The sequence below is a fragment of the Haliotis rufescens genome, unplaced genomic scaffold (genome assembly GCF_023055435.1).
Source record: "Haliotis rufescens isolate VD_foot unplaced genomic scaffold, xgHalRufe1.0.p SCAF_5, whole genome shotgun sequence".
Classification (NCBI taxonomy): Eukaryota; Metazoa; Mollusca; class Gastropoda; order Lepetellida; family Haliotidae; genus Haliotis; species Haliotis rufescens.
In genome coordinates, this window is record NW_025964223.1 from 52,493,224 (window position 1) to 52,518,881 (window position 25,658).

Genomic DNA, 25,658 nt, shown 5'->3' on the forward strand with positions numbered 1-25,658 from the left:
CCTGCTTGTTCCTTCGCACAGATTGCAATCCTCCATTGAGATCCCAGCCTTGTCGCCACATCGTAGTTTGGCTGAAAATACATTGTTCCCCAGACGGAGCCAAATGGGAACATATTTGACAGCGCTGAGCAACGTGTGCGTTGGGTAATCCCTCTACCAACTGACAAAGCAATTTTCAGACTTCTGTTAGTAAGATCGGTCTCTGTAATTTTGAACACAAACATCCAGTACTATGAGCACAAGATCAATTCTGTGGCTAGGATGTAATTATATAAGACGACGGGATATGTCCAGCCTGGAAGATTAGCTATGGTCGTATATCCTCCTCTTTATAGGGAGTGGGTCAATGAATATTGATTAATCAGCACATTGGCTGGGATCTTGTAAGAAATTGCCCATAACGTGTTCAGTTTAGTTTAAGACAAGCTTGTGGTACGTGCGGTTGCCCTCTTGTTCGGATCCGGTCGGTGGACGTGATTGATTACCTCAGCTTTCTGCAAGACAGGATGCGTCAGACCGTCTTGTCTCGGCCGTTGTCAAAGATTGTTCAAATAAAACTGAGCAATCCTATGCACACGATGTAAAATAGCGTTCATAATATTATATCTGGGCGATTATGTTTAAAATATGAAATTATAAATTTTAAATGTATGTTTTTTTAAGTCGTGTCTGTTTGTGACGTTGATGACATCTACTTTGACACTTGGGGGTTGACACTACTGACACTGTCAATACTTTTTCCCTCTGCCTTATTCGCGTACAACCAGAAAGTCATTCAACAATCGTATTTTGTTTGCTTGTATATTGTCCCTTGGTCAACGTTGAAATAATAGTCGACCGTAGACAGCCGTTTTAGGGTTATATCTCTCGTATGCAAGCACTACCGCGTTCGTGGAAGAAGAGGCAGCCCTCCCTTTGTGCCTTCGAACCCCAGAGTAGCACCGATCTCAAACCTTGGACATGCTTGTGTGTTTCGCCTAAGTAGTCAATATCTACGACCGGCGTCACTTTAAACCTTCTCAAACTCAGCTAATAAGCCGAAATATCGTTGAAATACAGTTAAAAACTAAGTTTCAAAATGAAATATAATAATTTACGTGATGTCTCGAATCAAAAATGGTTACGCATTCTCAACAACACACGTAGAAACACAGGAACGCTACAATATATTAAATTCACGACCACTACAATATCAATTACTGATCATTTATCACGCCGGTTTAACTTGCCGGTGTATAAAACTGTGTCAGTCGCCCTGTGATACGAGATCTGACCTGTAGGTAGGTACACCGAGTTGTGGCGTTATATATAGCTAGCGGGCTCGTCATTGACTGTCCTTGCTACGTCCTCTGGAGAAGGCCAATGAGCACTCTATCAACCCGAACAAGGACGTGGAACTCTGTCAAGCGATTTTGACATGTGACACCTCTTTCAGTCACACATTATAATTAACGCTGGCTAGACAACTTTACGTATTTCATTCTATTCCTGATTACAAGACTCTTGGGTATACTTACATGTCACAACTGGTTCTCTCCATATATTGGCCCTTGTGAGTACGGTGTAACGCTTTTGAAGTTCAAACAGGACATACCGCTAGATGGTGAAATAATAATTTTGAGTTGGATGTGTTCCTTACAGGTGTATGGGATTTCACGAGGTGAATGGGCTTGTTAACCGAGGTCACAAGGACGTTGACCTCACTATTGACACATATAAACCAATTTATAAATTTCAAGATCACAAGCTTCTAAGACTTATTTCGCTGAAATAATTTTTTGAGGACGACAATAGTAGCTCGGACTTGGTATGGCAGGTGCGAACAGGGTCTTTGTGACGTAACAAGCAAGTGACGTCACGTCATAAACAATGACGTCATCTTTTCCAGCCGACTTGTGTGGATTTTTACAGTACTATATAAAGATATACAGCATGGCCAATGAGATATTTAGATTTTTTAACGGGTAATGATAACGTATTTTATCGTCCAAAACTTGCTTCCACAGGAGATATGCTTGGGAGACATCAGGTGATATCGTATAGATATCGCTTCTATGGAATTGAACACAATGCTTTGTGGACCATTATGACGTCATCGTTACATAACATCACAATCAAATGACATCACTTATCTATGCCACCGAACCAGGTTAGCTGTCCTTTTTACTCCCACGACACTGGTTATTACTGTTTACAAGATGAAAACGTTGAAAGGATTATTTTACCTGGGAGTTTAAAGCTTTTGTACATGTGTTAATATATTTGATTTTAGACTACGTTCGGGTGAGATTATGAGGGGCGGTCGGGTAGCCTAAGTGGGTAAAGCGTTCGCCCGTCACGTCGGAGACCCGGGTTCGATTCCCGACATGGGTACAATGTGTGAAGTCCCTCGCCGTGATATTGCTAGAAAATTGCTAAAAGCGGCGTAAAACCTCACTCACTCACTCGGGTGAAATTATCTTTTTCCCTTACTGTGTGAGCGAGTAACTCTTGTGTAACACCCCTTAAACAACATACAATATCACGACGTGTGACACAATGAATGGGCTTTACAAATTGTATCATATGGGGAACTGAGCTACTGCCTAACACCGTTGTGTCGAAGTTGAAGTGATCTCCGTAAATGCTTCGAGTTATCCGGAAATGACGAAGAAAGAAGGCACACGGAGGGACCAAAGTTTTACTTCGAAACAACCGAAAGTTCCTCACAATGGTGTCTGACTGTAGTTCTTCGACTTGAGGATTAAACACTGCCACATTAGACAACCTCCCTTTTAGGGGGCCCAGTCGTCTAAGGCGCCCGATTCGCTGTGCAGATTTGCGTCATCTGGGCATGCCAGAAACCTATGATTGTGGGTTCGAATCCCAGTTCGCCCCGATTATGTTTCTTGGTTTGTCAGCACCATACCCGTGCTCGTGGGTTTCACCGAAGTGGTAAACGTCTGAGACCTACATCGCTTCGGGCTTTCCTCCAACATTAAACTGACACGCCGTGATATAACTGGAATACTGTTAAAGAATCCTTACAAAGTTCAACTCGTGATACACGCTGTTCAAGCGGAGTTAAACACCACCCCTATCCATGTCTATTTTCAGGTAGATTGCCATTTTTTATGTCAGATTGTGTGTGATTTCATTCATCTGACAGTGTCGTTTACTATTTACGGGCAGAGGAAAGTATGTGCTTGAAAATTGGCTTTGACACACAAAAAAGTACAAACATTATCAAAACGGTTCTCGGCTCAAAGAGTCCTTGAAGATCCGGGGTAGAATAGGTTTCAGCAACCCATGTTTGTCGAAAGAGGCTACTATGCTTGTCGTAAGAGGCGACTTACAGGATCGGGTGGTCAGGCTCGTTGACTGGTTGATGCATGTCACCGTATCCCAATTGCGATGCTCATTATATCAAACACTGGGTTGTCTGGTCCAGACTCGATTATTTACAGACCGCCGTCACAAAGCTGGAATATTCCTGAGTGCGGCGTTAAACAACAAACAACCGAGGCTCGCAGAAACACTGCAAACCTAAGGCCAAAATACTACCATTGTACGTGTTTCAAATACATCACCCTCGAATAACCATTTCTTTTTGTTTCAGTTTTAGCTTGACGGCGGGGTAGCCTAATGTTTAAAGCGTTCGCTCATCACGCCGAAGACCCGTGAATGTGCGAAGCCCATTTCTGGTGTCCCCGCCCATTCGTCACCACTCGCCTCTTTCCGTAACCGCTATTCGGCTTGTCCCGGAATAACACGAGTTTGTCACGAATGGTCCCCACCGTGATATTGATGCGTTATTGCTGTAAGCGACGTAAAACCTTACACACTCATTTTTACCCACCATCAAACATGGGTGTATACTTTTAACTGGCCTGCAGTCTACAACGATAATCCACAACATGAAGAGCATGTGTCGTAAAATAACACTTTATTTGTATTACGTAAAATATATTTTTCTGTCACACGTATCACAGCCCCCATGGATTGGGGTGAAAGCGCCCGAAACTAGTCTGCAGAAGCATTTGAAATAGTGTCTTGTCCAAATCTCCTGACTAATCAGATCACAGATATCCGACTAGTCTTTCAAATGCTTCTATATATCGACTATACAGACATGATGCAAAAGCAATGATGCTCGCCTGTTACCAACTCGTCAAAGTACGTCATGATTGATCTAGTTAGGCTTTACGCAACGACAGCTATGAATGTCTGGTGGTTTTAAATGCAAAGATGTAGTATGGATGGAGATGTTTTGGTCCTTCCTGATGTCGCCTGCCTCACATGTTTGACTGTCGTCTGCTACCTAATTGACTTCCGCCAGGGGCGTTACCACCACTTCCTGCGCCCTCCCAGTTTCTTCTCTTCCACAATGCAGGCCTCAACGCCTCGTCTCATCTCCTGAACGGCTTCGAACTCCGTCAGACCAAGACGACGTTTGTTGGAGATGTCGTAGACACCCCCAACGCTCTCGGTGTGCTCACCGTGGATACCTGAAAAAGTGAAATTATCATCCAATATTTTAGATTTGACGGCTTCCTAAAACTTATTATTGCACTTACATAGCGTCGTGCATACACGTGAGTGCTTGTGTGTGTGTGTGTGGCTGCTTGTACTGATGCTGATTTATAGTTCAAACCCACTGAGACACCACGCCGCAGTCTAACACGAATACCCAACTCACAGTATACTGACTCCGAGATACCGACCAGTCCTTGTAATAGCGCCTTAATGCCGAGCGCCAGACAGGGTAACAACAAATACCATTTTTTAACGTCTTTTGGTATGACGCGGACCTTCCGCTCTCCGGGCGGACACTCTACAACTGGACCACGGAGGCGGTCCCTAAGCTAATCAACTGAAACAATCTTCTTCATAGGTGAACATGTGTCCTACAAAAAGCAGGAAGCAACTTTGCACAGCAAATTGCGGCACCTGAGAGCCCTGCATCATGAACCAATGCGAGATCAGTATTGCTGATCCAGCTATTCTATCCCCGAACTACACTCCTTCGCCAGCTGACAGGTTAATTTATAGATCGCCATCGAGTCATAACACAGTCATGAAGACCTGAGGTAACACGTGGTCTACATGCCACAAAGGAATCCCATGTCTGCACATAGCAGCAGTACTACATATTGATTGAACTTAAAATAAACTACGGTTATAAAGAACACGCTTATTACGAACTGACGGATATAACGAACTGTATATATTTGGTCCCGTCCATTTGTTGTATATACGCTGTATATATGCTTTTAGCGAACTGCGTTTATAACAAACTAAAATATGTAGCCCCTTTAAGTTCGTTATAACCGTAGTTTAGTGTATCTCATTATTTCGAGTAAACATTGTGGTACCCTTTGCCCTTGCTACACCCGTTCGTGACATGACTGTTCGATGGCAATCCTACAATATGTTTGCCATCTGATTTTGCTGTGGATGCGTCTGTCCGGAATGATAACTCCAATCTCGGCAGTCTTACCTCTAGCCTGAATATTGTAGCGATCACAGAAGGCCTTGAACTCCGCCGAGGAGGCAAGTTTGGGGATCTTGATGTGGACGGACGCACGGAGCGTGGTGCCCAGGTTGGAGGGACAGAACGTCAGGTAGCCCAGACCCTTACGCTTGGCGAATGACAGACCGCTGGACTCCATTGCACGGATGGCCTGTGAGAGATAGAGAGCATGTTAAGGTGGTCTTGGGATTAAGGACTTAAGTAGTAGTACAGACACGTGAAGATCTCGGGTAGAATAGGTTTCAGCAACCCATGCTTGCCGTAAAAGGCGACTATGCTTGTCGTAAGAGGCGACTAACGGGATCGGGGCGTCAGGCTCGCTGACTTGGTTGATGCATGTCATCGTTTCGAAATTGCGTGGATCGATGCTCATGATGTCAATCACTGGTTTGTCTGGTCCAGACTCGATTATATACAGACCGCCGTCATATAGCTGGAATATTGCCGAGTGCGGCGTTAAACAACAAACAAACAAGTTAGTAGTACACAAGATCTTTGACCAGCATCCTTCTTCATGCTGTAGTCTCTCTAGTTTTAGACACATCTGTTCAGTATCATATCTGATCTTAAACTCAAACATTGGTTGAGATCTATACGCATCAAGAGTCAAGATATTTTGCATCAATTCGTGCTACAGCAAGGGTACTGGTGATGTCAAATGAACCTATTGTTTGACAAAGAGACTGCATGTGATCTGACTGACCTTGACCAGCCTGCTGTAGACTTCTCCAAGGTTGCCTCCCATTTGCATGGAGATGAATCTCAGATGGTCCTCCTCGTTCACCCACACCAGGAAGTTCTTGGCATGGTTGAAGTAGATGCCTCTGCCAGAGGGCCAGTCTTTGTAGCCACCGGCGTCACGGAGAAACCTGGAACACAGAAACAGTGAGTCAGGGAATTGGGCTTAGTGAGATTTGATCGTTGTTTTAGTAATGTCATGGCGTGTCAGCTAACGTTTACCACGAATATACCAAAGCATGGTGCTGACATCATTGATCATAACCTGGACCGGAGGTATGGTCTCTGTCTGGACCAAGCCGGAAGAAAATAAACTCCTGGGCAACAGAAAGTATACACCCATGTCAGTTGGTGGCTAAAAATGAAACAAACACAAAATGGCTGTTTGATGGTGGTGTACTTGAGACGGATATCAAAGTTGTGTTTTGGACCTAAGTTGTGCAGAACTCCGGCCACTGTTTTGAGCTAGTAATGTTTAAATAACGTGTGTAATATTTTGGTCAAATCCAATTTTCAAATGTATTTCTTTTGCAGTTTATATTGCTACATATTTCCCGGAGAACCATGTGGCATAAATGGGACGTATATATAACATCATCTTCCAACGTGTCTTCCATCGGTGGTTCGTCTTGCAGAGAAAGTGGGAGATGGCCGACATATTCGATTCACAACAGTGCGAAATATGCTTCGAGTTAGTACTTGTTTGTTGTTGTGAATGCCAAATATGATGCCCTCACCTGTCGCTGTCGTTAAAGAGGAAGTGATCGTCCATCAGCTTCTTCTGTGTATCCCTCGTCATGCCAGTGAGGGGGTAGTACGTGCCGGCCAGCTCGCCCTTCAGCTTATCCAGTGCGGACACAGTCGCCGCCTCCATCGCCAGACGTTGCTAAATTAATAAGGCAACTATTAGTGGATTGTACAGCAGGCATGGCCGGTGCAAATACAGGAATTCAACGGTCTATCGTTATGCTTCAATGTCTCAAAATCGCAACGGATGGGATCTATCTGAAACTTGCAACAGACGATATTTTCCTGATTCTTGAAGCAGACGACATTTACATGTTTCGTGAAGCAGACGACATTCATAACTATGATTCTTGCAGCAGATGACATTCATGATTATGAACTTTGCTTCGGACGACATTTATTTAGATCTCGCAACAGACGATATGAGGCTGAATCCTGCAGCAGACAGCAGACAGAATTTATTGCTTAATCTTCCTGCTGATGAAATATCGTTCAATCTTGTAATACTTGCCATTTGGCTGAATTTATAGCAGACACCACTTGTCTAAATGTCTCCGAAGGCAACACTTATCTGAATGTTATCTATCGATTACGAGTTGTTATATTATTAGCTACCTCTTTGGTGATGACTGGAGGGAAGCCATAGCTGTCATGGCTCCTGCCCACCCTCACTCTGGTGGATACGATGAAGTTACCAGAAGGGTCAAGGTCAGAGAAGCCGAGTTTTGTTATGTCCCCAAAGTCAGGTTCAGGGTGATTAAGTGTATCGACCTTGTGGTAGTCCTTGATGACAGCGTCCAGGACGTCGGCGAAGACAGTGTATGCCTGGGGGTCGGAGGCGTAGATGCCGACACCGCTGTCGAGGTTTTCGCATCCTAAAGGACAGACAGGCATATGTTTAAGCTTCCTGTCAAGGTCATACAATGTCAAGGAAAGATTGAGTGACTATGGATTTACGCCGCTTTTAGCAATATTCCGGCAATATCACGGCGGGGGACACCAGACTGATCTTTTTAGTCGATCGAATTTCTTTGTCGTTTATATTTACAAGTCCACAACATTTGTTACAACTTTCATGGTAATAATCAGTTCTTACATTGGCGGCACGAGTGGCCCAGTCGTCTAAGGCGCCGCGATTCGCTGTGCAGAGTTGCGTCCCTTGGGCACGCCAGATACCTATGATTGTGGGTTCGAATCCCGGTTCGCCCCGATTATGTTTCTAGGTTTGTCAGCACCATACCCGTGCTCGTGGGTTTCACCGAAGTGGTAAACGTCTGAGGCCTGCATCACTTCGGGCTTTCCTCCCACATTAAGCTGACACGCCGTGATATAACTGCAATACTGTTAAAAGCAGCGTTAAACCCAACTCACTCACTCACTCACCCTTACATTGTGCAGTTGTGGTATGCCAAGGATTCCTCGTCATAACTCGCCCTCTCACTACATAGCACTGCGATATCAGCAGGCAAGATATCCTGTATCACGCCATTGCGAGTTATAATGCGTACAGCTATGTATCACTCTGTATGTCTATCTGTCTGTCTGTATGTCTGTCTGTCTGTCTGCGACACACAACCACACACAGCCATACATACTTTTACATATCCCTATCTATCTATTTATCTGCCTATCTATCTACCTACCTACCTATGTTAATACACGCCGGTCCCTTCTTATCAATCTGCCTATCTACAACATTGAGTGTCTGTGTATCGGGAATATCGAATCAGCCAGGTCAGCGGAATATGCTACGTCCTTGTTCGACCTTTGTCAGTCAGCCATATTGTCAACACCCGCATTGTACCCTTTGTGAGTTAGTAGGATTTATAACCATAAATCTCTATCTCTGTTGATAAAGTTGAATGTGGCAACATGACTCATGTTCTCCACAAAAGGAGAATAATGATTTAAAAAGGAATGTTGCCGAACATATTATTTCACTAACGATAGATTAACCGCGAATATAGTTAACGTGAAGCTAAAATTAAGGTTACAGCCTGGTTCCCACGTCACACTGCACCTTGTTGTGACTAGGCCTGTTTAGTGATCGATGGACCATAATACTGATTGATTAAGTGCTAGTATTCTCCCGTGTAGAGGTGCCTGTAACACCCCCGCTCCCACAACCAAAACAATTTAAAACACACCAATACCAACTACTAAACGCTACAATAAAATGTTCCTGAATCATCACTTTGTCCGTCAATGAATGTATACACATACATACATATACAGATTACTTATAGTGAGTGAGTGAGTATAGTTTTACGCCGCTTTTAGCAATATTCCAGCAATATCAGAAATGGGCTTCACACATTGTACCCACGTCGGGAATCGAACCCGGGTCTTCAGCGTGACTAACGAACGCTTTAACCACTAGGCTACCCGACCGCCCCCAGATTATTTATAACATGCATATGTAAAAGTATATAGCTGGTAAGAAACGTCTTATTATTATCCCCATTAACATTTCAATAACACTGTACAAACTTTGATTGTTTATTTTGTAAAACACAGGTTGCAGCACGATGCAGTCATACTCCAGTTGATTTAAATGTGACGTGGATTTTAGAAATTAAATGAAGCTAGGTCGTGTGCTAGGTCATCTGTGTATAGTCAACGACGTTTTACCGTTTAATTATACGTGAACAAAGCCTCCCGAATACACATATATGAATACATACTTATATCATGATAAGTGCTCAATCATTAAATAGTTGTAAACGTGTTGTTTATATTCACGTGAGATGACGGAAGTGTACACCGTGGCGACAATGGCTACCAAGGACTGCTATGCACACGTTGTCAGAAACAGGTTTCATATTTTCGATAATATAAACAATATATATATATATATATATATATATATATATATATATATATATATATATATATATATATTAAGTAGAGAGAGAGAGGGAGAGAGAGAGAGATTGTTTATTTGCTTAAGTATATATTATGTATATATTTACATATACATATATATTGATTATTAGTGTGTACCTGTTGTATCAGCACAAATGAGGTAACACTATTGTCATTCTTTCACATGCCTATCTCTCGAAACAAACAGTACCCCTTTTCAGACTCGCCCCTCATCTGCCTACCACTAGGTCAAATCCAATGAGGTCAAGGAGAAAATACATCCGCATGGAATTTTTGCAGTCAGTTTAACTCCTATTTAATTTTAAACAACTTCAACCAATTATTTACACACAAATCAATTACACACACAGATTGTTGCATGGTAATATGTTTATGTGGGGGATCAGATTACATTTTGTTTCGATGTAACTCAGACTTAAAATGGCGTCTTGTCCTCACCGAGGTATTTCTTATTTTTTTTAGAAAATAAAATATACCTGTTTTAATTGGTATTCATTTTATTTTTAACCCCATTAATTTACACAAATGGTGCATTATGAATAAAAATTACAATATATCTTCTGAAATACACATCTCCAGTCGGCAAGGGCACCCAATGACAAAGTAATCAATAATAGCGCTGTGTGAGTGGTCTTAGTTTGGTATTCTTGTAAACGAGCTAATATCACAAAAAACACTTACCAGAACGTATACAGTCCGCTAAAGTTCCCCCGAATGCAGTTTTCTTCCCCTTCAAAGTCTTATACCTCTCTTCGGTTAAGTGTTTTTTTAACAGAGATTTACACCCGACGGCAGTCTTCAGCTTATTCCAGAGTTCTTCAACAGACATGATGATGTGTTAAATTTGTTTAAACCTAACGATACGGAAATAATAAAATGCACCTGAAACGAATTGGTTGGGTGAACCAACAGGACAGGTCTATATATGTGTTCACAGCGGTTTGGGAACCCACATACGTCCTGAATTGAAGTTTGCTGATAACATTTCAGCCAATGGGGTACGTCGTTACATGGCCGTTTGGTAAACATTCGGTCGCCATAGCCAGCTCAGGTCATGTTTGAACAAGGTTCGCTCAGTGTCGAACGGATTATGAAGGCAACTCGAAAATCTCTCTTGTGGTATTTCAGATAATCACGGACCAAATTATGTCATAATCATCCATTGTAAGCTGGTTTTAGTGGAGAATTAAAGCATTGTGAGTATCATAACGATTGGTTGAAGTTCAGTGATATTAACTTCTTGTTCAATATGACATATAATCACTTACACTAAAAGTGTATCATGCAATTCTAGGCACGTGTTGCTACGCTACTTCGTTTATTGCTGTCTAATACTAATAATAATGAGTCTGTAATTACTGTTTTACAATGCAAGCCTAGGAGTAAGTATGCAAGTGCATGCTGTGTAAACACGCATGAATGCCTATGCCGTTAACCCTTTAACCTTTCAATGTTAGGCTCAAAGTTATCGCTTGTGCATGGTTGCAAAAGGGTTATTCAATTACTGGGGGGTATTTGCCAGGGGAATCGTTGATCACAGGTTTGTGAGATGACTTACGTTTGTTGTGGACGCTTTGCGTTTCACAATTTCAAATAAGACACGCTCGATAATTTGTGTTTTTTGTGTGAATATTTTATTATTATTATTTTGTTATTATTATGAATTGTATTATTATTATTATTATTATCATTATTATTATTATTTTGTTGTTTTTTGTTTTGTTTTGGGGGGTACCAAAAGACGTTAAAAGATGGTACTTGTTGTTACCCTGTCTGGCGCTCGGCATTAAGGGGCTAAAACAAGGACTGGTCGGCTCGGAGTCAGTATACTGTGTCTGGGGTATTCATGTTAAACTGCGGCATGGTATCTCAGTGGGCTAGCACTTTAAATCGGCATCAGCCCGGACTAGTACAAGCAGCCACTCAAACACACACACGTACATGCACGTCGCTATATAAGTGCAATAATTTTGGACGCGACGTTAAATCCCCATTTCACCTCACCTTGTTTTGTTTTTTTTGTTTGGTTTTTTTGTGTGTTTTTTTTTGTGGTTTTTTTTTTTTTTTTTGTGGTTGTTTTTTTTGTTTTTCTGGGGGGGGGTCGTAACATTCTGCTTTTAGAGATATATAAATAAAGCATAAAATATATACAAAACTTCAACGACAGAAAAAAACAGTCTCGATTATCCGACGAAGCAGAATTCATTGGGCGTAAAAGGCAAAATAGCGGTGCCAATTCTAAGAACGGATTACTGAAAATCGGTGATGAAACCAGGTATTCGCCTGACAATCTAGTGATGGACCAGAAAATCCACTGACACGATAGCACGTTTTGTTGAAACTAGAAACTCTAAACTTCCGTGTACAAGTGCATTGATTCTACTGCTTATGAGTAAACTAAGGTATTTTGTTGTAAGGAAAAACGATTAAACGGTAGTGGAAAAGAGTGACGTTAATAAGATAAGATAATGAGAGAGACCTTCAATGATTTCTTATGTGCCTTGATCAAGATTCCACACGTTTGTGAGTCTCTGTCCCAACAAATATAGTAAAACGAAATGTTTGAGACACTCGACGTTCACAATGTTACAACCGTCAGAGAGTTTGGGGAATAATGAACGTCAATGTAGAAACAGTTTACGAACAGTCTATTCATATAAGTCTATTGACAAATCTATCTGATGGATCTCGACTTGACTTGATGCATGTCTTAGTTCAGTGATTGACAAAGTGAGCACATATCCCAATTGCGTAGATCGATGCTCATTTTGTCAATCACTGAATTGTCTGCTCCTGATTTGATTATTGGCATACTGCCGTCTTATAGTTGGAATATTGTAGAGTGTGGTGTTAAACAACAAACAAGCAAAAAACGAACCATGTATGTGTTTCAAATAAGGATGCTATAAAGTGTATACGTCACCACGAATGTTTCCTCAATTCTGTTGCTACATTGGTAAATATAATGAAATTTCCTTGTTTAAAACTGGAACATTTACAATGTTCTTTTGAAGTTAACCTACAAGGTTGATCGCCAAATATATCCATGACCTGTGTCTGTTGATATATAATTAGTGAGTGAGTTTGATTTTACGCCGCTTTTAGCAATATTCCAGCACTATCACGACGGGGGACACCAGAAATGGGCTTGACAATTTGTACCCATGTCGGTAATCGAACCCGGATCTTCGGCGTGATGAGCCAACGCTTCAACCACTAGGCTACCCGGCCGCCCCTGATAATTAAGATAATCCACGCAATTGGGATCAATGCCATGCATCAACCAAGTCAGCGAGCTTGACCTCCCGATCCCGTTAGTCGCCTTTTACGACAAGCATAGTCACCTTTTACGCAGAGTGAAATATCTAACACAAAGTAGACTACGAAACTTTACTGACCATTTGTTAGGCATATAGCGTGTGAGTTTGGTTGAACGCTACTTTTAACATCATTACAGTATATTCCAGTGTGTCTGATTGATATTGGAGAAGAGCCCGAAGTGATGTAGGTATTAGACGTTTACCACTTTGTTTAAACTTACGAAAATAAGTATGATGCATACTTAGCAACATAATCAGAGATTAATCTTATAAAAGTGGTATACATTATCAGTAACATAGGTGTCACGTTCTTGCTGCGGGACCTGTATAGATCCGGGGTAGAATAGATCTTCAGCAACCCATGCTTGCCGTTAAAGGCAACTATGCTTGTCGTAAAAGGCGACTCAGGGATCGGGTGATCAGGCTCGCTGACTTGGTTGATACATGTCATCGTATCCCAATTGCGTGGATCGATGCCCATGATGTCAATAACTGGATTGTCTGGTCAAGACTCGATTATTTACAGACCGCCGTCACATAGCTGGAATATTGCTGAGTGCGGCGGTAAACAACAAACAAACAAAATCTTGCTGTAGACAGGGTTTCATGAGGGAGATCTCATAAAAGATTGCAGCTGACCCACTCACGGGTCCATCTACTCTGGCCTTGGTGGGATTTTAACTAACAAAAGGAAAGAAAAGTTGAATAGATATGACAATAAAACGACAAAACCCTTTCCATGATTATGAGAAACATCTTCAAGTCCGATTCCATAAGCAGGTGTTTAGGATTCAAATAGTGATGATACCAGGTATTGGCGAAAAGTTGAGCGAATCGTGCATCATCGGTGTCACCTGTCAAAAATCATATGCAAAGTCAATTGTGCCTGAAAATAAAAGCGACAAAACCCTTTCCATATTCTTTAGAAATATCTGCTTAAAGCAGGATCGAATGGCAACATACATCAGTTTGTTCTCCTTTTATACTGGATTCCAAAGCTCCATAAACATCCGTGCAAACCGACATATATTATTAGGTCCAGCAAATGTACTTCCATAATACCTGTCTCAAACTTTAATTGTAATCCCTAATACAACCTAAGAAGGCCTTTCATTGTTTGAGATAAGTGGAATTAATAACATGTGAAGGGATTTTAAAAAAACCAAGGATATGCTTGAATTTGTATCATTATTGTTTAAATTGATGCCCATGGGGATGTTTTCTTTTTGCCTAACTGTACATTACCCACATTTCGCATGTTCAATTCAAATATTGGTTTCTCAGTACACCTCAGGGGACGTACACTTTCACTTTTGAAACAAATTGTTCTGCATCTTTGAAGATAGACATGTTTAAGCTAATAAACTCTATTTATGGTCACCACGTTTAGGGATCAATAAATGAAGTTTGTCGTGTGCTATATTGGTGTACAATTTTAAAAATCAAATGTTATGATAGAATTAAACATGATTCTTTTATGTGATTGCAAAACTTTAAAAAAGAATCATTTGAGCTTTTGAGAAAGCCCCTCTTTGATGGTATTTAGGACTATAGTTAATCTTTGAGACAGGGATTTGGTGGTACATGTACACTGCTGGGCAGAGTAATATCCCCCTCTTTGTACGCATTTTTATGGAGCTTTGGAATCAAGTAGAAAAGAGGAATGGGCATGTCTTCAGGTTTTAAACTCAGATTCCAAACAAAAACTAAATGGACAGACATACATCTCTTTCTTCATAATGATATACCAATTTCATATGACAAACGATCTTATTTCAGATGATAATTGCCTAGCCTTTAGATAAGGCAGCAGTGGTTGAAGAGTTTTCAGAGCGTACCCTCATGTGCGAGATGGACGAATTTTGAACTATTTCTAGTGGCCCAATAGTATGCTGAGTTTTGAGTTTAGAATGTGCTATGATACGTTTCCTTTCAGATTTGTCCATAAAAAATGTAAGTTAATCATTCAAATGTTAATCTCACAACCATCGTGAATGTCAACTTCCGGCTACTCGTCAACATTAAATGAATCATATTTCGAGTTCCAAATGACGAAAATCAAATACATTTTCCACTGTTTGAAGAAGAAATATTCGTAATAATTGGCAAAAGCTCATCATACTACAAACATTCTCATTGCTTTTGGACCGCGGTAGATTCTCCCCCATAGCTAAGAATGTCCAGGGTAATCCCTCTTGCTCACAGAAATTTCTGCGGTTATTGCACCCCCATTACAGTCTCACGTACACATCTAGAATGTCATCCCTGTACCGCAACACCATTCATCGTGTCCCGTTGTAGGACATGGAGGACATGGAGATCGCTTCTTTCAGCACTACTGATCCACACGGTTCTTCCGGCTCTTCTGATCCCACCCCATAACATGATTAACCCCTCTCCTTTGCGTTCATGCTCGGCTACGTTGGCATCCTGAAATCTTTCTTCTTGTCTACGCCACACTCGGGCACGACGATCTGTGTAGTCAAGACAGTATCTCGATTCATCAGTGAAAAGTACTGGAGCCCAGTCCTGGTCTGTCCAATTGACGTGATCTTCAGCCCAATATCCAACGTGCCTGTCTGTGATGTCGGGTCAGTGGGATGCCTATGCATGCTCTCAGTGACCGCACACCAGCCTCACGGAGACGATTAGTACTTTCTGGGTAGAAACATAAAAGCCACTGGCGTTCCGCAGATCATTTCTGAGTGTGGTGGCAGTCAATTAGTGATGAAGACTTGCTGCAATAAGGAGAAACCTGTCTTCTCGCTGTGTGTTGGAATTCTGTCGACCACCTGTAAGTCGCTGTGTAGCTGATCCAAACGTCTGGTATCGATTCCATGCACTGCTGACACCAAAGACGTTTGACGTTGTGTTGACACAGTTTCGAGCATGCCCATGCATCTGCCCAATTCTCGGTCGTCAATCGACGTTTTAGACTCTGGTGGGGCATAAGTGAGTTTAGTTGTTGCAATCCTCAGTTGCAAATGTTGTTGTGCTCTTTGATACATCCAAAGACATTGTGCCCAGACTGCTTGCCTCTGTCCGTCTCTATAAAACCCAAACATGATCCTTTAAGTAAGCAAATTGTAAGTATAGTAATTTGTGAAGCCAAAAAAAATGTAAAGACTCTGCGGTATGATATCCACAGGAAACTAATTTAGTGTCCAAAATGCGTTACGATCGCGGCAGCCAAGCCCGAGGCGACTGTAACTATTTTAACATAACCTGTTTCCATAATTTTAAATCTCCCCCTTCCTTGGAGCAAGTTTTTAATTTTGTAACAGCTTCTATCCACGTTACGTTTTCTGGTCCCGAGTTTTGTTGTAGCTGGTATACAATTCTGCATATAATGTTTTCGTTTTACACTTCACTGTTTGAAGATTAACTTTGTCCCTTAAGTTATAATTTGAGCCTTCCAAAATTGTATCAGGAATAAGCCTACAAAGATATGCGGGTGAGAGATGATTAATATTCAGTTTGTAAAACGTTACCAATTTTGAATTGTATCTTCTGTCTTTTACTGGCTTAACGTTTGTTTCCTTATAAAGTATCTGATGACTAGTACACCGGACAGCAGCACATATGCTTCGAACAAGTTTAGCAACATTAATTTAATTTTTCCAATACATGAACTTGTTCATTAATACAGTTATCCCAGATAAAACAGCAATAATTAAAAAAACGGTAGAATATATTGTTTGTACCTGGTTTCTTATTACCTGGTATTTCGGGATAGACCACATTGACAACTTCTTAAACAATTGACCATAGGACAACATTTCCTTGCAATATCACCAATGTGCATTTTCCATGTACAATTACTTGGAATACTAATGTAATAGCCAGGTGCTTTGAACATCTTTGTTTTTGTGCCATTTATATATAAGTTAGGTTTGCAACTAGGGTTGACTTTACGGGTAAATTGGATGGATTGGGCTTTATCGGAACAAAACTGAACTTGCCATCCAGCAGCCCATTCTGAAATTCTGTCCAAGTCATTGTTGAGATTACTAGCAGCTATATCCGGATCGTCTATGATCACATACAAAGATGTATCATCAGCAAAAAGTTGTATTTTTACTATTTTCCTTCAAGAATATCATTGACAAAAATAACAATAATGGTCACAAGACTAGGCCTTGTGGTAACCTGCTTAGGCTGCTTTTAGAGCTGAACTATAGTCATTTATAACCCTTGGATATCGGTATTCAAAGTTACTATCCAACCATCTCAATCACGTCCCACCATAATGGTGTAGTTTATGAATTATTCCTAACTTAGCTCTAACTTCCTTGCCTTCATCTAAAGCCTTGGAATAAAGTCATAAACATATGTCAACTGATTTGAGATGGAGTCACACTGCGTGAATCCAGATTGTACGTTAGTAAGCATATTATTATATCTTAAATAGGTATACACATTTTTTAATATACCTTTTTCAAATATCTTTTGCTAAACAAGTTTCTGTAGTTTGTACATCCATACACGCTATGTTTCTTATGAATAGGAATAATAAGAGTTTCTTTCCATAGTTGAAGAGAGAATTTGAATTGTTTCATTGGTAAGCATTGGAGCTAACCTTTAAGATGTATTTTTAGTACTTTATTTCCAATACCATCAAGTGGCGGTGTGCCAGATTTACCATTGCCATTCAGACTCGGTTGTTAGAAATACGTATATTGTTTTTTTAGAACCAAACCCTTAGAGACACTTTATTAAACATATTTAATCATTATGGAAGCAACAACATTGATCATGCGACGTTTGCAACGTGCTGAACGTTTTCGTGCCACAGGCATGTTACAGGTGGGTACACGTCAGAATATTGTTGCCCAAACGCTGCATGTTTCTCAATCTGTCATCAGCAGATTATGGGCCCGAGAGTGGGTCGGAGACAGTTATACAGCATATGGTTATGCGGGAAACGTTGACCCATTTCCGTGTAGCGAGATATTAGCACTTTTGGACAGTGTGAATAATTGACGTGTCAGGAATGTAACTCTCATGGAGAAGTATAATAGTTCATGGTTACAAGAACGTTGTGGGTTTAAATTTTAACAATATCCGCATGTCTCCATGTGCTGATCTACTTCATTATAAAATAATATTACAACATTGTAGCTATTACTAAATATTAATTATGAAAAAAACAAAAAACTTAAAGAATATCGATATATCAATGTCAACAGTATCATGTATTCCACTATGATTGTGTCAACTTAATACCCCATGTTCCTTGAAAGCAATAACACATGTTTCAGGAAGTCATTATTGTGATAACATATTACAAATTTAGTTGTAATATGTTTGTTTTCTACTTTTATATTATATAAATACTTAAACTGAAATATGCCATATTTTCATTCCTGATTCTGAAGGTACCATATGCAAATTACAATTTCTTTTATCTCCTGGGTTACACCAGGTACAGGTATTTGCCTCAATAGGTAGGTATTCTACAAACTTTCTTTGCACCGTGTTGATACTCTGGATCAAAGTTATCCTGTATACATTATCATTTGTCGACCGTGTTTCTGAAATGTCTGGTTCGATCCCCAGCCGCGTCATACCAAAAGACGTTAAAAGATGGTACTTGTTGTTACCCTGTCTGGCGCTCGGCATTAAGGGGCTAAAACAAGGACTGGTCGGCTCGGAGTCAGTATACTGTGTCTGAGTGGGGTATTCATGTTAAACTGCGGCATGGTATCTCAGTGAGCTAGCACTATAAATCGGCATCAGCCCGGACTATTACAAGCAGCCACACACACACACACACACACACACATACACGTGCATGCACGTCGCTATATCAGTGCAATAATCTTGGACGCGACGTTAAACCCAATTTCACCTCACCTCTGAAATGTCTTCATTGGTTTGACAGCGAGCAGACGACGTAATCACACCCAGAGTTACCGCCCTTGCATTACAGTCGGCTATGTTCGGTTGAGGTCGCTAAATTCATTTGATTGGTGTTCAGTTTCGAGATAATGTAGTCATATTTTTGTATTCGCATTGGTAGGACGCTCGACATTGCCCAGCGGGGTATGTGGTATTTGTTCCTCATAGGGTCACTTTGGGAAAATGCTAATTCCGTAACCAATCAGAAACGAGTATCTTAAATCAATAGGATGTCCTGGTAGTGTGACAGTTATCCTGATTGGTGTATTTTTAACATCATGTTTTATATATTTTCTATCTGTAGAAACGGATCCTGGGAGTGCTGTATCTTCTAAATGGGATGCTGGAAATCCGCCCCAATAGTTGACAATTGACGAACTGCACCAAGGAAACTGTCCACATCACTGATATAATATGTATGAAACACATTCTTTCATAATTATGTATATTTTGTTGTTGTGTGCCTGTTTTCTTGGTGATGAAAACATGTCATCATTGAATAAATACATCATTCATTGCAATACTTGAAATGAGAGTGAGTGAGAATGGTACATGGGTACACATGCTACACATTGTACCCATGTGGGGAATCTCAAGCTAACCCCGGTCTTCGGCGTAACGAGTGAACGCTTTGACCACTAGGCTACCCCACCGCCCCTTGAAATAAGCGTGAGCCTAAAGTGAGTGAGTGAGTGAGTTGGGTTGAACACCGCTTTTAACAGTATTCCAGTTATATCGCGGCGTGTCAGCTTAATGTGGGAGGAAAGCCCGAGGTGATGCAGGTCTCAGACGTTTACCACTTCGGTGAAACCCACGAGCACGGGTATGGTGCTGACAAACCTAGAAATATAATCGGGGCGAACCGGGATTCGAACCCACAATTATAGGTTTCTCGCGTGCCCAAGGGACGCAACTCTGCACAGCGAATCGCTGCGCCTTAGACGACTGGGCCACCCGTGCCCCCGTGAGCCTAAAGCTTGCAAAAGGATTATGTATATACTAACTGTGTTATGCTGACGTCAACACTACAGCTAAACCACCACCGCCTAAAAAATGATGGACTCTGGATCGCGCACACCAGCTGCAGTGTCTAAATCCATAGTAAACAACCTATCGGGGCACGCAGACACGAAGTCAACAATGACCACGTGTGTAGCAACAAGCACCTTCACGTGCAACTATATGGGTAATACCTTATATTCACAATAACTCTTTCAAAAAAAAACGCAGGCAAATTACATGTATATTATGTTTCGTGTATATAAAACACAACTGGGATATAAAAACCACGTGAAATCAATCGTTCTCCCCTTTTATACGATCTTCAATCCAGATATATATATATATATATATATATATATATATATATATATATATATATATATATATATATATATAATTAATGCCACCGCTGCACTCGCATTGTATATTTATCATGTGACATATTGTATTATAGATCAATGTTTGTTTTTATGCTCTACTATTGTCATGGCACCTGCGGCTAGAACTAAATTTGATAAAGCATATAGCTTTGAATTATTCAGGACGGCTGAAAAAAAACCTACCGTATTATTTTAAATAGAAAACGACTTCTCATTGCACAAGCCTGAGCATCTTCGATTATCTGGTGTACCCATTCGCCAAGTTTCGTCGCTTCCTTTCGTCAGTCTGTGTAGCTCCTATCACTAACTTAGCACAGAATTTCTCTCGCTTAGGTGAGTGAGTGAGTGAGTTGAGTTTAACGCCGTTTTCAACAGTATTCCAATTATATCACAGCGTGTCAGCTTAATGTGGGAGGAAAGCCCGAAGTGATGCAGTTCTCAGACGTTTACAACTTCGGTGAAACCAACGAGCACGGGTATGGTGCTGACAAACCTAGAAACATAATCGGGGCGAACCGGGATTCGAACCCACAATCATAGGTTTCTGGCGTGCCCACCCAAGGGACGCAACCCTGAACAGCGAATCGAGGCGCCTTAGAAGACTGGGCCACCCGTGCTCCCTCTTTCGCTTAGGAGTTTGAAATTAATGATTGATGAAACTGTCTCTTATTCAGTTCAGCAAATGCTACATTCCAAAACGCGGATGGTCGAAGTGAGACCTGGGCCATATTGCACAAAGCGATCTTAGCGCTAAGATGATCGTAACTCCCATACTTTAACATAGGCTTACGATAGTCTTAGCGCTAAGATCGCTTTGTGCAAGAGGGCCCTGGACATTTTAGTTTATAGTCTTCCTCAGAACTTTGAGGGACGGTGGAGGGTTTAGGGGGTTGGGGATCTGATGCTGCAAGATCTGGAGATATTGTTTCAGCAGTGCAATTTGATTGCATTAGGCGACTATTTATAGCGACGTGTCATTCGAACCAGAGTCAACGCACAGGTATGTCACTGCATGGACGTGGGGTGTTCATGGTAACAGTATGGAAGGTTGAAACACTCAAGGTAAAGTGCATCTGTCTCATAACCTTATTCTTATCCCTTCACATAGAGGTCGTGTAATTCTCTTCAGGTTTACCAATAACTAGCAGTAGGAAGTATCTAACGCACCGTGTGTTCTGCTACAGGATTATTCTGCAGCTCTTGCTCGGCATGCCTACCCAACTATATCATCCTGATAATCCCAGTGAGTGAGTGAGTATGGTTTTACGCCGCTTTTTAGCAATATTCCAGCAATATCACGGCGGGGGACACCAGAAATGGGCTTCACACATTGTACCCATGTCGGGAATCGAACCCGGGTCTTCGGCGTGACGAGCGAACGCTTTAACCACAAGGCTACCCGACCGCCCCTGATAATCCCAGAGTTCGGCATACCGCATTGCCGAACTGTGGGACCCGCACGCGCGTGTCCGGTGAGTGGCGGGTGCCAACGGTGAGGCAGGACATGTTTACTATTTCGCAAACACCTGGGCCCACTTGCACGAAGCGATCTTAGCGCTAAGACTATCGTAAGCCTATGTTAAAGTATGGGAGTTAAGATCATCTTAGCGCTAAGCTCGCTTTGTGCAAGTTGGCCCTGGTGTCATCACTGATCCAATGATCCTCATCACTAGTTTGCCTTAAACGCCCAGGGGAATCTGTTTCAGCAGCTAGCCGTAGGTGATCATTCTCTGGCTTTGACGTTTTTTTATTCTTAACATAACTGGCAGTAATCATATTTGACAGGTTCACGCATGAAATAGATTTGTATACGTTGGCTATTTTCGAAGAATACTGTACTTTTTTCTAAGAAGTTAAAAGACAAGGATATGAAATATACCCTATATATAAACGGTGTTATAAATGATAAGAATTAAATGTTATCTTAATCTGTATCCATGATGCAGTAGTTGTATTGTAGCTGTAGATATCGTAGCCAGGGGTTAACATTGGAGGCCAATTAATAAATACATAGATTGCTCTTGCAGAATACCGACTCGTATGTCTGAATGGCGAGACTATTACTAGGCCTCGGATTTACAGCTATTGTAATGCTGTTAGTGCCCCCCTTTAGATTCGCTACCATGAAGGGCATGCTCAAAGGACATGACATGTTATTGCCCCGGTCAACGCATGAGTGGCATAAAGAGGTTGCCTTGTCAGCTTTGGGGAGGGAACAACGCAGCCTGTCAGACGCTGTATAGTGAGGGTTGTATATCTTTTAAGCTCCACCCACTGTCCCAGTAGAGGGGATATATTATACTTTATATATACTACTCAAAAGAACATAAAGAACAGCTGAATTTTGAGTTAATCTGTCATGTCGGGTGTTCTGTAACACTTCCTCTTAGTTGTGTATTTTCATCATATATGTATTCAGTGTTGTCACATTCATATGAACGAGCATATAACTAGGGTGTTGAATCAAGGACCACTATAATGCCTATCTTGTTAGTGAATGAATGTGAACTCCAATTGAACTTATATACTATTTTTAATTATAATGGTTTATAAAACCGCCGTCCCACAATACAATTTGTTTTTTTACAGCAGCCTACAAACGAGTAAACGTCCTGAAGCGAGGACTATTCATTTTACATTTTTTATGCATGCCTATTTAGACTTTCATACGTGTCATTACGTTCGTTTAAGGTTTAGTTTGGGATGATTCATATCTGCATGTGATACAAAAGTCATGTGAATCTATTTTAGTTTAGAGAAGTAATTTATGTTTTATATGCCAGATGTCTCTCTCAGAAACTGAAACAGTACAAAAATATTTCATTACTTGAACTTTGCGTTCTATAATTACCAGAACCAGCTTTTCAATGTGCAATCTGAAAAAGAAACCGGTTAATGCATAATTATATGCAATGGGACTTCGGAACTCTCTCTCTCTATCTCTCTCTCTCTCTCTCTCTCTCTCTAGTAGTAGTAGTAGTAGTAGTAGGTGTAGTAGTAGTGTTTGTTGTTTTACGCCGAGCTCAGCAATATTCCAGCTATATGACGGCGGTCTGTAAATAATCGAGTCTGGACAAGACAATCCGGTGATTGATATCATGAGCACCGATCAACGCAGTTGGAATACGATGACATGCATCAACCAAGTCAGCGAACCTGACTACCCGATCCCGTTAGTAGCCTCTAATGACAACATAGTCGCCTGGTACGACCAGCATGGGTTGCTGAAGACCTATTCTACCCGGATCTCCACGGGTCTAACACTTATTGTAGAGTAACAGTGGAAGTCGTCGTCCTGGTAGTTGTAATAGCTGTACACGAAGCATCAGCATTTTCGTCACAGCGTTGTGTTAGCTAATGGACGTATTGCGAGATCTACAACGAGTTGCCATAGCGACTCGCGTCAAACAGAAGACCACAGTACTTCGATTGTTTGGCGAGCTGCAGTATATCTGTAGACTTAGCTTTTAGCTGTAAGTATCTAATTAACCAGTTGCTAGGCAACTTAATTATCACACAGAAAAGCATTTATGGTTCTTGCTATAATAACAAAGCCACATTATACTCAAATGTCGGATTTGATTGGATATCGACAGAAGTACCTGAATGATGGACATGTTGTGTCTCCAAGGAAAAGTTGCAATGAGATACTACATATCGGCTTAAAGCAATGGTTTTGGGTATCATAGTAAACTATTGTAAGTAGTTCATTTTCAGATGGTGGAGGTGGGGTGAAATACGGTGAACGTCGCGTTCAAGATTATTGCACATATACCTTATAAATCGACGTGCGTGTATGTGGTGTGTCTGTTTGTAGAAATCCAGCCTTATGCCGGTTTTACAGTGCTTGCCCACTTCGATACCATGCCGCAGGTTAACATGGATGCCCCACTCAGACACAGTATACTAACTCCGAGTCGACAAGTCCTTGTTTTTACCTCTTTAATGCCGAGCGCCAGGCAGGGTAACAACAAGTTCCATCATTTAACGTCTGTGTGTATGACGCGGTCGGGGATATAACCACCGACCTTCAGCTTCCGGGCAGACGCTCTATCTACTAGACCACGAAGGCGATCTAAGTCGATGTGTGAGCTGTAGATACTGGCTGTTGCAGCTGATCTGTCGTGGACCTTGTACATCAAACAGTCAAACACTGTGTCATGACATTAGACTGGATACCCCGACGTCTTGAAGACTGACGTTAGAGACATGGAGATGGCGTCATTTCCAAATACCCATAACTCGTCATACCGGACTTCAAGGACAACTGTTGGGATTAACCGGGTTATGTCCACAGTAGAACCCCGTTGTTCAGGAAAACAAACCCGTGACACGCATCCAGAAATAATTAACAGGGTTTCCCTATATTACTTTGTACGGATTAACATGATTTCACTCTGTTACTTTGTACAGATCAATCGAGTTTCTCTGTATTACTATGTCCGGATTAACAGGGTTTCACTTTATTACTTTGTACTGATGAACATGATTTCACTCTATTACTTTGTACAGTTTAATCGAGTTTCTCTGTATTAACATGTCCGGATTAACAGGGTTTCACTTTATTCCTTGTACGGATTAACATGATTTCACTCTGTTACTTTGTACAGATCAATCGAGTTTCTCTGTATTACCATGTCCGGATTAACAGGGGTTCACTTTATTACTTTGTACGGATGAACATGATTTCACTCTATTACTTTGTACAGTTTAATCGAGTTTCTCTGTATTAACATGTCCGGATTAACAGGGGTTCACTTTGTATACAACCTGGTGTGACCAAGTGACCCGCAAGGACGTGAGTGTATAGCAAGGCCCCCAGATGCGAGGTATACCCAAAGGTAAACATACAGGTGGTCTGTCTCCCAGACCCTTGAGAAGAGAGAAATAACACAACTCAAGTCTAGAATGATTTGGCAAGTCTAGATTGCCTCAGCTCTCAAATTAATCATCGTCCTTGGCTCCATTTAGATTTGATTAAATATTTTGTACATATACTGCTCACAAAAAGTAGGGGATATTGAAATTAAAATCAGTGGCACAAAGACAGTAATATAGAGGCCTACAAATAATTTATGTATAATTGAGGAAAAGCATAGGTCCGTCTGAGCATGCCTCACAATGACCACCAGATGCCCTTGCATCCAGGAAAATTGCACCCAAACGTACCAG

The 25,658-nt window shown here is 41.2% G+C and overlaps 1 protein-coding gene across 1 annotated transcript; it reads right to left on the minus strand.

Moving 5' to 3' along the window:
• Nucleotides 1-3,908: 3,908 nt before the first annotated feature.
• LOC124126435 (arginine kinase-like) lies at nt 3,909-10,857 on the minus strand. The gene is made up of 6 exons (XM_046489878.2): nt 10,565-10,857; nt 7,613-7,872; nt 6,988-7,136; nt 6,216-6,381; nt 5,480-5,663; nt 3,909-4,487 (listed from the first exon to the last, which is right to left on the minus strand). The coding sequence occupies exons 1-6, from the start codon at nt 10,710-10,712 to the stop codon at nt 4,324-4,326; spliced, it is 1,071 nt and encodes a 356-aa protein (XP_046345834.1). The 5' UTR covers nt 10,713-10,857; the 3' UTR covers nt 3,909-4,323.
• Between the last annotated feature and the right edge of the window lie 14,801 nt (nt 10,858-25,658).

Coding starts and splice junctions, on each gene's coding strand:
- LOC124126435 (XM_046489878.2), bottom strand. CDS start 10,712: ATGTCTGTTGAAGAACTCTGGAATAAGCTGAAGACTGCCGTCGGGTGT. Junction 6,382..6,987: donor CTCTTTAACGACAGCGACAG/GTGAGGGCATCA, acceptor TCTGTGTTCCAG/GTTTCTCCGTGACGCCGGTG. Junction 5,664..6,215: donor TCTACAGCAGGCTGGTCAAG/GTCAGTCAGATC, acceptor TATCTCTCACAG/GCCATCCGTGCAATGGAGTC.